This window comes from Oryza sativa, chromosome 3 (genome assembly GCF_034140825.1).
Source record: "Oryza sativa Japonica Group chromosome 3, ASM3414082v1".
Lineage (NCBI taxonomy): Eukaryota > Viridiplantae > Streptophyta > Magnoliopsida > Poales > Poaceae > Oryza > Oryza sativa.
The window spans coordinates 28,383,180-28,396,061 of NC_089037.1; the positions used below are offsets into that span (position 1 = coordinate 28,383,180).

General features: G+C 43.4%; 2 protein-coding genes across 3 annotated transcripts; one reads left to right on the plus strand and one right to left on the minus strand.

Moving 5' to 3' along the window:
- Positions 1–124: 124 nt before the first annotated feature.
- On the plus strand, positions 125–7,077 carry LOC4333770 (plasma membrane ATPase 1). 2 transcript variants are annotated; one of them, XM_015777314.3, is made up of 21 exons: positions 125–271; positions 1,164–1,283; positions 1,411–1,509; positions 1,657–1,794; positions 1,898–2,032; positions 2,122–2,301; positions 2,406–2,612; positions 2,705–2,824; positions 2,893–3,012; positions 3,093–3,215; positions 3,315–3,419; positions 3,578–3,722; positions 4,472–4,636; positions 4,724–4,962; positions 5,050–5,082; positions 5,370–5,451; positions 5,561–5,721; positions 5,835–6,020; positions 6,108–6,290; positions 6,387–6,565; positions 6,823–7,077. In XM_015777314.3, the coding sequence occupies exons 1-21, from the start codon at positions 218–220 to the stop codon at positions 6,917–6,919; spliced, it is 2,871 nt and encodes a 956-aa protein (XP_015632800.1). In that variant the 5' UTR covers positions 125–217; the 3' UTR covers positions 6,920–7,077. The 2 variants fall into 2 exon arrangements, with proteins under 2 accessions (XP_015632800.1, XP_015632799.1); XM_015777313.3 differs by having other exon boundaries at positions 4,472–4,962.
- A 461-nt stretch (positions 7,078–7,538) lies between these two features.
- LOC4333771 (putative disease resistance protein RGA3) lies at positions 7,539–11,482 on the minus strand. Its single transcript, XM_015773323.3, has 3 exons — positions 11,348–11,482; positions 10,149–11,265; positions 7,539–9,811 (listed from the first exon to the last, which is right to left on the minus strand). The coding sequence occupies exons 1-3, from the start codon at positions 11,398–11,400 to the stop codon at positions 7,637–7,639; spliced, it is 3,345 nt and encodes a 1,114-aa protein (XP_015628809.3). The 5' UTR covers positions 11,401–11,482; the 3' UTR covers positions 7,539–7,636.
- Positions 11,483–12,882: the final 1,400 nt, after the last annotated feature.

Genomic DNA, 12,882 nt, shown 5'->3' on the forward strand with positions numbered 1-12,882 from the left:
GCGTGGAAAGCCACTCTCTCCTCCTCTTTGACCTCGCTATCTATCCATCTACTGCAGTTTGCTCACTGGAAATGTTTTTCGCGTATAAATAGCTGGGAGGAGAGGCAAGGGGACCGGAAAGAGTGCGAGAAAGAAAGAAAGGCGAGTTCTTTTTGGCAAGGGAGGGAGGGGGGGCACTCGTTGAGGGTGGGTTTCAGAGGTGTGGGAGGTCGCCTCCATGGCGGAGGACAAGGGAGGCCTCGATGCCGTCCTCAAGGAGTCGGTCGACTTGGTAACGCCCTCATCTTTGGATGGGATGGTTGTTCACTTGTTCTTGGGGTGTTCTTGGGTTTAGCACCGGGGGTTTCTTGGGTTTTGGAGGATGATTTTTGGCGTGGTTGTGGTTTCTTGGGATGGATGGATGGTTTTTTCAGGGTGGCGAGATTGGTTTCGGTTCTTGCTGTTCTTTGGTTTCAAGGATTTCAGTTTCAGGGTGGCCTCGGTTTGTGGTAGAGATGATTGGTCTCTTTCACGCGCTTCTGTTGTTCGGAGGGATCTTGGTTTCTGCATGTTCTTGGATTTGATGGATACCCGTTTGTTTGTTCTTGCATGTGTGTTAGTAGTTCGTGGAGTCGAGTCAGAGTTCAGAAAAATGCAGATTTTTTTTGTGTGTGCGCGTGTGTTCGAAGTTCTTGTTTGGTTGGTGGGCTGTGCAGCAAAATCGGCATGAACTAGTTGTTTCTTGTGAATTCCAGAATGTCAGGTGATATTCTTGGAATAAAGGTTCATTTTTTTATATTCGGTTACTGTTCTTGTCACTCTCTGATCTCTGATTATTATATTCGACGGTAGGATATCGTCTTTCCCCCACATGCAGATGTTGACTGCTTGCTTTAGTTTTCTCGTGTGTGTGTTTTTTTTACTCGGTTCATATCGTTTTATGGTTATTTGCATTTGAAGATTGATTCTTGTTTATTGGAATCTGTTACAGTTCTTGGTTCCGTGGAAATTGGAATCATAGGTCTCATACTTGAATGTTGAAAACATATTTTATTATTGGTAGTCAAATCTTTATTTTGTTTTTCTTGGGTTACCATCATGACAATTGCGTGCAGGTTCTGGTAACTTTCTTTGTGCCGATTTTTTTAAGAATAAAAAAAAACTAAAATTTCAATTATTTACAGGAGAACATCCCGATCGAAGAAGTATTCCAGAATTTGAAATGCTGCCGACAGGGGCTCACTTCCGAAGAGGCGCAGCTGCGCCTGCAACTTTTTGGTCCGAACAAGCTCGAGGAGAAGGAGGTTGAGTTCCTTCATCTCATCTTGCCATTGCTATCAAAGATTTACCTTTTTCTTGTTGGAAAGTAATACTATAATTCAGTTCATTTGCGTTACGTTTCCGCTTATGCTGGGTCATTGATGGTTGCAGGAGAGCAAATTCCTCAAGTTCTTGGGGTTCATGTGGAATCCGCTGTCATGGGTCATGGAGGCTGCAGCTATCATGGCCATTGCATTAGCCAATGGTGGGGTAAGTACTTAGGAGTCTTAGACATAATGACAAAATCTGTTACTCCTATTTAGTACTTGGCTTCTGTCCTTTTCTCTGTTGATGAATGCAGGGCAACTGTGTAAGTGGTCCCGTTCCTTTTAACAATATATGTGGTGTTATCATCAGGGGAAGCCACCAGATTGGCAGGACTTTGTTGGTATCATCACACTGCTACTTATCAACTCAACTATCAGTTTCATTGAGGAAAACAATGCTGGCAATGCTGCTGCTGCGCTCATGGCGCGTCTTGCGCCAAAAGCCAAGGTCTTTCTTCAATCTCCACTTTTATTATGAGATATCCACTCTATTGTCCATATTGAGGTGGAGCACTTTTGAATATTGAAACTCATGTTGTGTTGGTTGTTAGGTGCTCCGAAATGGTAGTTGGACTGAGGAAGAGGCAGCCATCCTTGTGCCTGGGGACATCATCAGTATTAAGCTGGGAGATATCATTCCCGCAGATGCTCGCCTCCTGGAAGGAGATCCTTTGAAGATTGATCAGGTTCTTTCTGCAATTCACATTTTAAAGTCATTTTCAGTCTTTAAGTAATTGAGGTTTACTCATGTCATGATGTGATCTATTGTTAATAGTCTGCGCTGACTGGAGAGTCATTGCCAGCCACCAAAGGTCCTGGTGACGGTGTTTACTCTGGTTCAACGGTTAAGCAGGGTGAGATTGAGGCTGTTGTGATTGCAACTGGTGTGCACACTTTCTTTGGAAAGGCTGCACATCTTGTTGATTCCACCAATCAAGTTGGCCATTTCCAAAAGGCAAGATTGAGAAGCCTCACTTCTGTTCATGTCTCATGTTGTTAGCCATCTGAATAATCAATTTATCACTCATTCTTGCATTCATTTTTATCCACTTTGTGCAGGTTTTAACAGCTATCGGGAATTTTTGCATTTGCTCAATTGCTGTGGGGATGTTTGTTGAGATCATTGTCATGTACCCTATCCAGCACAGGCCATACCGCCCTGGGATTGACAACCTATTGGTGCTTCTCATTGGAGGCATTCCTATAGCAATGCCCACAGTCTTATCTGTAACCATGGCAATAGGGTCTCATCGCTTGTCTCAGCAGGTTTGTATCTTTTTAGGCACACTGTTAAACATAGTGTAGCCATACCAGAACTTCTGTACTATAATACTTGATTCTGAATTTTATTTCTGCAGGGAGCTATAACAAAGAGAATGACTGCAATTGAAGAGATGGCTGGCATGGATGTTCTTTGCAGTGATAAAACAGGAACTCTGACTTTAAATAAGCTCACAGTGGACAAGAATCTCATTGAGGTAAACTCAATTATTTTTTCCCTTAATTTAAATTTAATTAAAGCACTTATTTACATCTTTTTATCCAGATTTTTGAAAGAGGAGTCACTCAGGACCAAGTAATTCTGATGGCTGCTAGAGCATCCCGAACAGAAAATCAAGATGCTATTGATACTGCAATAGTCGGGATGCTCGCTGATCCAAAAGAGGTACATCGATTTGTCAGATAGGGGAGGAACGACTATCTTGTTTATTTGAGGAATTAAACACCAGGAAATATTTCCTGCAGGCACGTGCTGGTATTCAAGAGGTTCACTTCCTGCCATTCAATCCGACTGACAAGAGAACTGCATTGACATACATTGATAGTGATGGAAAGATGTACCGTGTTAGTAAAGGCGCACCAGAGCAGGTACAACAAAAATCATCTGCAGATATGTTAAAAAAGCTTTGCTGGAAATTTCCATTTATATGATGGAGTTATTGATTGATTTCATAAATTGACATGCAGATTCTCAACCTGGCACACAACAAGACACAGATAGAACGACGAGTCCATGCTGTAATTGATAAGTTTGCAGAACGTGGACTTCGATCACTTGCTGTAGCATATCAGGTTAGCACTTCTTCGGATACTCTTTGCACAATTTGAATGTTTTAACATTTTGAGTTAATTAAGATTAGGAACTATCCAGAGTCATTATATATGTTGAAAAATCATTGTTCCCTGGGCCAGTTTAATTTTCATTATGGTCTCCTTTCCCTGTCATGTAGGAAGTTCCAGATGGAAGGAAAGAGAGTCCTGGTGGGCCATGGCGCTTTGTTGCTCTCCTTCCACTCTTTGATCCTCCAAGGCATGATAGTGCAGAAACAATTCGAAGGGCACTTAACCTTGGTGTAAATGTTAAGATGATCACAGGTACTCTTCTGATTGAAAAAAAAAATCTAGATGGTTTATTTGTTATATATATTTTTTATTATTCTTTTCTGGTCGTTGTGGTGGTGAGAGGGTACTCCATGTCCAGTTATTATATGGTGCATCAGTTACTAGAATCCTAATCTACTCCATCCGTCCCAAAATATAAGAGATTTTGGGTGGATATGACACTTCCTAGGACAATGAATCTGGACAGAGAGTCACATTCACCCAAAATCCCTTATATTTTGGGACGGAGGGAGTACAATAGGAAGAACAACTAGCATAAATTTGCAGTACTGCAATCTGTTCAATAAGAAATGCATGATTATGATGTATCATAAAGAAGAAACTCAATTTTCATCATTAAAAAAAAATAAACCATCCATTGCTCTTCTGTCATTGTTTGGAGCCATGGGGACCATCACCAGTTCAAAGCTGCAGATAGTGGTCTTTGTAGCGGTTCCAGTCTTCACCATTGCTTATATGTATCCATTTACAGGTCTAACTTAATGTTTATAGAGACTCTTTCTTGTTTATATAACTTATTTAAATTATTTTTGTGAGGATAATTTATATTTAATTCTGATTCAACATTTTTTTAAAATTAACACTGTAAACATGCCTAAAAAATTGTGGTAAGTTGAGAGTTGGTCTACCAAGTGTCATTACTGGATCATGTCATGGAAATTTATTGCAATTTTGTTAATCTTTCTGAATTATGGGAATTAAAATTATTTCTTTATCTTCAGGTGACCAACTAGCGATTGGGAAAGAAACAGGGCGTCGTCTAGGAATGGGTACAAACATGTACCCTTCATCTGCTTTGTTGGGACAGAACAAGGATGAGTCTGTTGCTGCTTTACCAGTTGACGATCTAATCGAGAAAGCTGATGGTTTTGCTGGTGTATTCCCAGGTTTGTATGCAATCAATTGCAGAATAAAAACCAAATGGTTGAAAGTCACAAAGAAAAATATAACTGTGAAGTTCTCTCTTTTCTCAGAGCACAAGTATGAGATTGTAAAACGTCTGCAAGCACGGAAGCACATCTGTGGAATGACTGGTGATGGTGTAAACGATGCTCCAGCCCTAAAGAAAGCTGATATTGGTATAGCAGTTGCTGATGCGACTGATGCAGCAAGGAGTGCATCTGATATTGTACTCACAGAACCTGGCTTGAGTGTGATCATTAGTGCTGTTCTTACCAGTCGGGCGATTTTCCAGCGAATGAAGAACTACACTGTAAGTCAGATGGAAACAAACATAGTGTCTTTTAATATTCTGCCTTTTTCCTTGGGTTATTTTGCTAATTCATTTCCATGTTTGCAGATATATGCTGTCTCGATTACAATACGTATTGTGGTATGTTTTCTTTACTGGAGAACTAGAAATTATGGATTTCCTCTCATTTGGTAAATAAATAGTTGATTGTTCTCGTAGGTATTTTAGTTTAACTACAGGTCAATCAGAACTAACCATTCAGATAAATTTAACAGAACTAAGCACTAAATGATTCCAGTGTATAACCTTTTGTACACATTAACTTTGATGATCCCCAATATGATGTTTTCATCTTACTATGCCAAACAATGTGTATCAACTTTATGTTTTAGCTAGCACTTAATGTATATTGACTGCTCTTTTGACAGTTTGGGTTTATGCTGCTTGCCCTTATATGGGAGTTTGATTTCCCGCCATTTATGGTTCTGATCATTGCAATTCTGAATGATGGTATGTCACATTCTTGTTCCCTCCATCCCTGCTATCTCTCCTAAAACTTCAGTAGTAAGTAGAAACTATTTTCATGATGTTCACTTCAACCATTTTCTGGCACAAACAGGTACCATAATGACTATATCTAAGGATCTAGTAAAGCCTTCTCCACTACCTGACAGCTGGAAGTTGGCTGAAATTTTCACAACTGGAGTTGTGCTGGGTGGATACTTGGCAATGATGACTGTTATATTCTTCTGGGCTGCATACAAGACCAACTTTTTCCCTGTAAGAAGTGCCAAAAAATGATAACAAATGGTTCTAATTGAACTGTTGGCCTACCACATTTTGTGATTGATTCTTGTATTCGCTTTGAAACTTAATGTTGCATTGATTTTCAGAGGATCTTTCACGTCGAAAGCCTTGAGAAGACAGCTCAAGATGACTACCAAAAGCTTGCATCTGCTGTATATCTTCAAGTTAGCACCATCAGCCAAGCTCTTATCTTTGTCACAAGGTCTCGCAGCTGGTCATTTATCGAACGCCCTGGCTTTCTACTTGTCTTTGCTTTCTTCGTTGCACAGCTGGTATGCTCTCTCCCTATTACCGCAAACTGATAAATTCTCTTCTGGGTAGAATTGTGTTAATCTAACTTTCTTCCCCTTCAAATGCAGATAGCTACATTGATAGCTGTTTATGCTAACTGGGCATTCACTTCAATCAAAGGCATTGGATGGGGCTGGGCCGGTATCGTGTGGCTCTACAATCTCGTTTTCTACTTCCCGCTCGATATCATCAAGTTCCTCATCCGATATGCTCTGAGTGGGAAAGCATGGGATCTTGTCATTGAGCAGAGAGTAATGCTAATGCACCCTGCATAGTTGTCTTGGCTCCTTACCTATTTCGACTGAATTTCCATGCATTTGTGACTAATGGCCCATCGATTTCGACAGATTGCGTTTACAAGGAAGAAGGATTTTGGCAAGGAAGAGAGGGAACTCAAGTGGGCACATGCACATAGGACACTCCATGGCCTGCAGCCACCGGATGCGAAGCCCTTCCCAGAGAAGACCGGCTACAGTGAGCTGAATCAGATGGCGGAAGAGGCGAAACGGAGGGCCGAGATTGCAAGGTAGGACCTAAATCTGCAGTAGACACTTGTATAATTCTTTTCCATGATCTGTCACCTTAAGAATCATATAGAAGCACCATGTCCTTTATATTGCATCAATTCTCAGTTGCTTTTGCCATGTTCCTTCCAAGATCAAGAAGCATCTCCCTTTCTAGCTGCACAATGCCAATTTGCATCCCCCTGGAACACGTGGCGTGAAAACGATGTAAAGCTAACTAACTATGTGCTTGTTCTTGCTGTTGATGCTACACTTGCAGGCTCAGGGAGCTTCATACGCTGAAGGGGCATGTGGAGTCAGTTGTGAAGCTGAAGGGCCTGGACATTGATACCATTCACCAGTCCTACACAGTGTGATAGACTCTTATCTAACAAGAGTAATATGGTTGCTGCAGAGGAACTGTTTCGTTTCATCTAATTAGTAGTTTTTATCTCCTCTCAGCTAACATAAATGTAATCAACCAACAGTTCATACAATCTATAAATCAAATCATCAAAGGGGATTGTTGAGATTATCCGTTTTTGTCGGTGTTTTCCTATATGTATTGTCCCTTAAATTGGAGGCCTCCCATGTGTGATACCATTGTGTTATGGTTTATATTTTCGTACGTCTGACCGCGAATTCATGGAATGGGTTGTTTCCATTCCACTTTTCCCCTGAACGAATATAAAATAGCTTGTTCAGTAGGAAGCTTCAAAATGTCACACCTTAAAAAGTGAAAGTTGTCTCATCTCCTTTCTTGAAAGGAAATGGATGCATGAATAAACTTTTCTTTTAATTTTTATCCTGGGGGTTAGGTATGTGCAAATTGTTCACTGAACGATCTTTTTTTTAAAAAAAAGCAAAATTGCAGTTGCGCATGCATTTTCCATTGGAAGCTCTCTGTTTTCTGCATGTAAAGCATTTCAGATGGAGCTGGTGAAATTCGATAAGCTGACTGCTGAAGCTTCAGAATCAGCCTGATTGCAGTAAACAGAACGTGCAAATCAGAAATGAGAATAACAAAGTAGAGGAAACAGATAGTAATACAACATTCTTTTTCAAGACAAATGACAAATACATCTAGCAGAAGTTCAGGCTTTGGAGATGTTTGTTTCGACGTGATATGGCTCTTTGGTATAAAGGAAGTAACATTCAGACGTTTCGCTCTGTGGTTTGAACCCGAAAACCTTCAATTGTTGCACATGCCGGACGCTCCTCCACTCTTCAGAGCTGGCATCCTGCAAGGATATCAGGTTGAGCAAGCTCAAGTTGCAGTTTATGTGTAACCTCTTTACCTTTGCCTCCTGTAAGTACCCCGGGAGCGTGTCAGCATCCAAGTCCTCCCAAACGATGCTCCGGACTGCAGGCAACCTGTCAAACGCCTTCAGCTCTGGGCATCTGAGGATCTCAATCTTCGTCAAGCTCGAGCAGTTTACAACCATCTCTAGCTTTGGGTTGTCAGCCAGGTAAAGTTCAACCAGCGAATGCAAGTTCTCTACGGATTCAAGGCTCACGGCGTTCGTCAGCACCAAAGCTTTCAGTGCTCTGGTGTGGTACACAAGCCCCGGAGGGAGACGATTCAGTTTGCTGTTCTCCACTGTGAGCGACTCCAGAGCAGGCATTGCTTGGACATGCTCGTCCCAGTCCCACGATGCCCATCTCAACATCCCCTGGAAACCCAGCCGCTTCAGCTTGGGAAACGCAATGCCTGCACCTTCAGTCTTAGTTGTTGTTGTCGTCGTCGATGGTGCGTTGCCATCGACAGCAATGCCTACCGGAGGGAGGATGAAATCATGACTGACATGCTCAATGGATGGTGCATGCTCAATCCAGAGGTAGTCAAGGTAAGGGAGTTGGCCCAAGCCACCGGGCAGCCGGTCGCAGCACGCGTAGTCTTCTAGCACCAGCCGCCTCAAGCTCCGAAAGGCGGTCGCCGTGGCCATCCACTGCGGTAGCCGATGTCCAAAGTAACCTGCAATCGTAAGACGGTCAATTGAAGGTGGAGGGCGGAGATGCTCAAAAACGTTCTCGATTCTCTCGCAATCCTCCTCGCTGATACCACCTTGCACGGTGCCGTTTGCGCTGATCCTGCTAGTGCATCTCAGCTCCAGTTGTGTGAGATTCTGCTTGCTGCTGAGCTTTGATCTTGCTGCCATTTGGCCAAGTGTTGCCTTTTCCAGAACCTCCAAATGTAGTGCACTGAGATTTGGCAAAGATCCTAGCTCTTCCAAGCTACACCAATCATGTGTACTGTCATCCAAATCGGTTGGGAACCCCAACATCTCAACCAAATTTTCTAGCTTTCCGAAACCCCTAGGAACTGAAGATACCATTGTGTGTCTGATGTCCAGTGATCTTAGCTTCCGCAGTCGAACAATGCTTTCAGGAAGTTCAGACACATTTATGCAACCACAGAGATCAATGTGCTGTAGAAACCTCAAATTCCCTATGAGGTTAGGGAGTGCAGATATGTATGTGCCTTTGAGACCTAGGTATCTCAAATGCTTAAGGTGACAGATGGAGTCTGGTAGTACTATCAGATTTGCATCCTCAAGATGTAGCACCCGAAGGCAAGAAAGATTATTCAAGAAATTCTTGTGCTTAGTAACGATGCTCCTGAATAGTATCAACGTCCTTAGTGATACTTGCCTCTGTAAAGCATCCCACTCGACTTGCTTGTTTGAAATACAGAGCCGACGAAACTTCAGAGTACCAAGTGCATCACCTATGGTCTGTTTCTGCATCTCGTTAATGGACAATCCCTCGTCCTTCGCTACATGTTGGGCAAAAGACCGGACAACATCATGCATGGTGCATCCTAGTTGATCATAGTACCCATCACTTGGGTCCAAAAGGTTCCTTAAGACTAACTCTTTGTAGTACTGAGCTGCTACAGCCTCTGGCAATCCTGAACCCGTGCTATCTTGCACGAACCCTTCAGCGATCCACATTCGGACAATGGTTCTTGATTCGATCACCTCACCTCGTGGGAAAAGTGAGCAGTACACAAAGCATTGCTTCAAATGAGAAGGCAACTCTCCATAGCTCAAGCAGACCACTTTGTTAATTTCATCATTCACTTCATGTTTACACCATGCAGAATGTCTAGAAACCTCCATCCAGGCACCTCTTGTTCTGCTCTTACTAAGTAAGAGGCCCCCAATCATCTTAATCGCGAGCGGTAAACCATCACACCTGTCCACAATTTGCATCCCAATATCCTCCAACTCATCCAATTCAGCTTCATCACTCTTGTTCAAAACTATCTGTTGGAATAGTAAAAAGCTATCTTACTTAAAAATGAAGTGTATACCTAATAACATCCATTGAATATAAGCTATTCTCAAATACAGTAAACAACAACAAAAAAAAAAACCTGCAACATTCATTTTTACCTAATAACAACCATGCTTTTTTATCATGTGATTTACTTAAAAAAAACTCTCATAATTGCAGTTAGAAAGTAGATAGTTGTAAACCATTTATTTAAGGATTCTTCAAGATCTACAATAGCTTAAACATCGAAGCTCATCGTGTGAAATCCGAATTTCAGTCCCAAACTTGCAATTGGCACAATTGATCAGATTTGTTTGTGATACTGACCTGCTTCTTGAGCAAGGACCAAGCATCCTGTCGCCGCAGCTTGTCAACACGGTGGAGGTACCTCACCTTCATCCTGTGAGCAACGCCATCGTTTCTCGTGGTCACCAGGATCCGGCTCCCCGGGGCGCCATGGCTAAGCGGGACCCTGAGCAGCTCGTTCCACGCCGCGTCGCTCCACACGTCATCCATCACCAGCAGGACCTTCCTGTGCGTCACCGCGCGCTGCAGGGCGCGCTCCAGCAGGTCCTTGTCCCCGGCGACGGCGAGGCCCTCGCAGCTGGCCGCCCCGGCGGCATGGGCGATGGCGCTGCGCAGCATCGTGACCTCGTCGGCGTCCCGGCCGACGAACAGCCAGATCCTGGCGTCGAAGCTCTCTTGGACCGTGGCGTCGCCGAAGACCATCCTGGCGAGGGTGGTCTTGCCTATGCCGCCGGCGCCGGTGACGGCAATGGTGGGGATGAGATTGCAGCCGCCGCCGGCGTCGTCCAGGTCCGTCGTCTTACTGACAAGGATGTCGGCGAGCATCCTCGTGTCTTCCGCGATCTTCTCCCCGACGACGTCGGATCGGATGAGGCCCAGCGCGGTGCGGCGGCCGTCGCCTGAATCTGCGCGCCGAGAGCAGCAAGGGGAGGGAGACGAGGAGATGATCCTAGTCTGGGAGACGAAGCCGAAGCGGGAGCTCCTCCTCTCGATGCCGTCCAGCCTCCGGTTGAGCGCCCTGACCCTCTTCCCGATCTCGCGTGCCCGGACGGGGTCGCGGAAGCAGGAGAGGGCAGGGACGCGGACGCCGCGGAAGCAGCAGCAGCAGCCCGCCATGGCAACGGGCGTCGCGGCCTCGCCCCCCGCGGCGGCCTGGCACTCGTCGAGGATGTCGTCGGCGTCGTACATGGCGTCCCTGAGCTCCCGCACCCACCGGTCCACGGCCGCGTCGCGGTCGCGCGCCCTCTCCGCGTCGGAGAGGACGGCGCGCAGGTCGCCGAGCGTCGCCTCGAGCCTGGAGATCTCGCCGGGCACGCCCAGCAGCGCCTCGACCTCCTCCTTCGCCGTCTCCGCCAGAATGCGTGCGAGGCTCGACGCGAAGGCGTCCAGCATCGCCGCCATGATCGCCGCCGACACACTGTGCTGGGAAAAAAAAAGGAAGAGACGGAGAGTTGAAGTTGCTTGCGCCGACAGATACTCACATAGTCAAAACTCCAAACCTCTGCGACTGCTCCACGTCCATGATCACGAGTCCACCCAAACCAATTTCCATCGTGTTTAGTTCCAAATTATTCTTCAATCTTTCAACTTTTCTATCAAATCCAAACTTTTCTGAATACACAGACTTGTCACACTTTTTCCAGTGTTGGCGTCGATTTGTGGGACCCATACTGCTGCATTTGCCGATCTATCAGCCAACCGTTCCTTTCTCCATTCTATTCTCCCCGTGATAAACACTTGTTTAATCAGCTGAGTTCGACTCATTTTGGGGCGTCGATTTTCGGTCTGACACATAGCAGCCGACTCCGGAGGGTATAAGAGCAAGTTTAATAGCATATCTCACTACTAACTCCAAATCATCTATAGCTAATGTAATAGCCAACTCATACAATAGTGCTTACTATAATATTAATACATGGTCCTATCTGTCATATATACATTACGTCTTGGAGTCCGTGCTGCAGCTGGCTACAGATCTGTAGTCCGCTGCTATTCTTTCTCTTCCTTTTTCTCTTTAAAATATGTTTACAGCTGGCTTATAGCATGCTATTGTACCTGCTCTAATGGGCGATCGATTGCCGTCGCCCAGTGATCGGTTTGCCCCTCCTCCCCCTGTACTCCTCTCTCTTCTCCCCCTTCCTCCTCCCCTTCTTTTCTTTTTACTACAGTACACCACACAATTTTTTTTTGAAAAACAAAAGTTAGAAAAATTTATGACTATATATAAAAAATTTGAATTCAAATTCAAATTTGAATCGGGTATGTAAACTTTTGACTTATAAACTTTGGGTCTATAAACTTTAGGTGTATAAACTTTAGATGTATAGAAATACTATATATAGAAAATATTTGAATTCAAATTCAAATTTGAATCAGATATAATTCAAATTCAAATTTGAATCAGGTATGTAAACTTTTGACTTATAAACTTTGGATCTATAAACTTTAGGTGTATAAACTTTAAAAATATTTGAATTCAAATTCAAATTTGAATCAGATATAATTCAAATTCAAATTTGAAACGCGTATATAAACTTTTGAGTTATAAACTTTAGGTCTATAAACTTTAGGTGTATAAACTTTAGATGTATAAACTTTAGATGTATAGAAATATTATATATAAAAAAATTTGAATTCAAATTCAAATTTGAATCGGATATATAAACTTTTGACTTATAAACTTTTGGTCTCTAAACTTTAGATGTGTAAACTTGAGGCGTATTAACTTTAGGTATATAAATTTACTGAAATAGGAAAGTAATGCGATGCCAAAAAAGGAAATCAGGTGGAGGGGTGGAGGGAGGGAGGAGGGAGGGGATCGATCGCTGCCCCATCCCCAGGGCGATCGATCACCCAACAGCATTTCCGGCCGACTCCTATAGTGTACTACTCCCTCCGTCCCATAATATAAGGGATTTTGACTTTTTACTTTAACTGTTTGACTATTCATCTTATTCAAAAAAAATTGAAATTATTATTTATTTTATTTGTGACTTACTTTATTATCCAAATTACTTTAAGCATAACTTTTCGT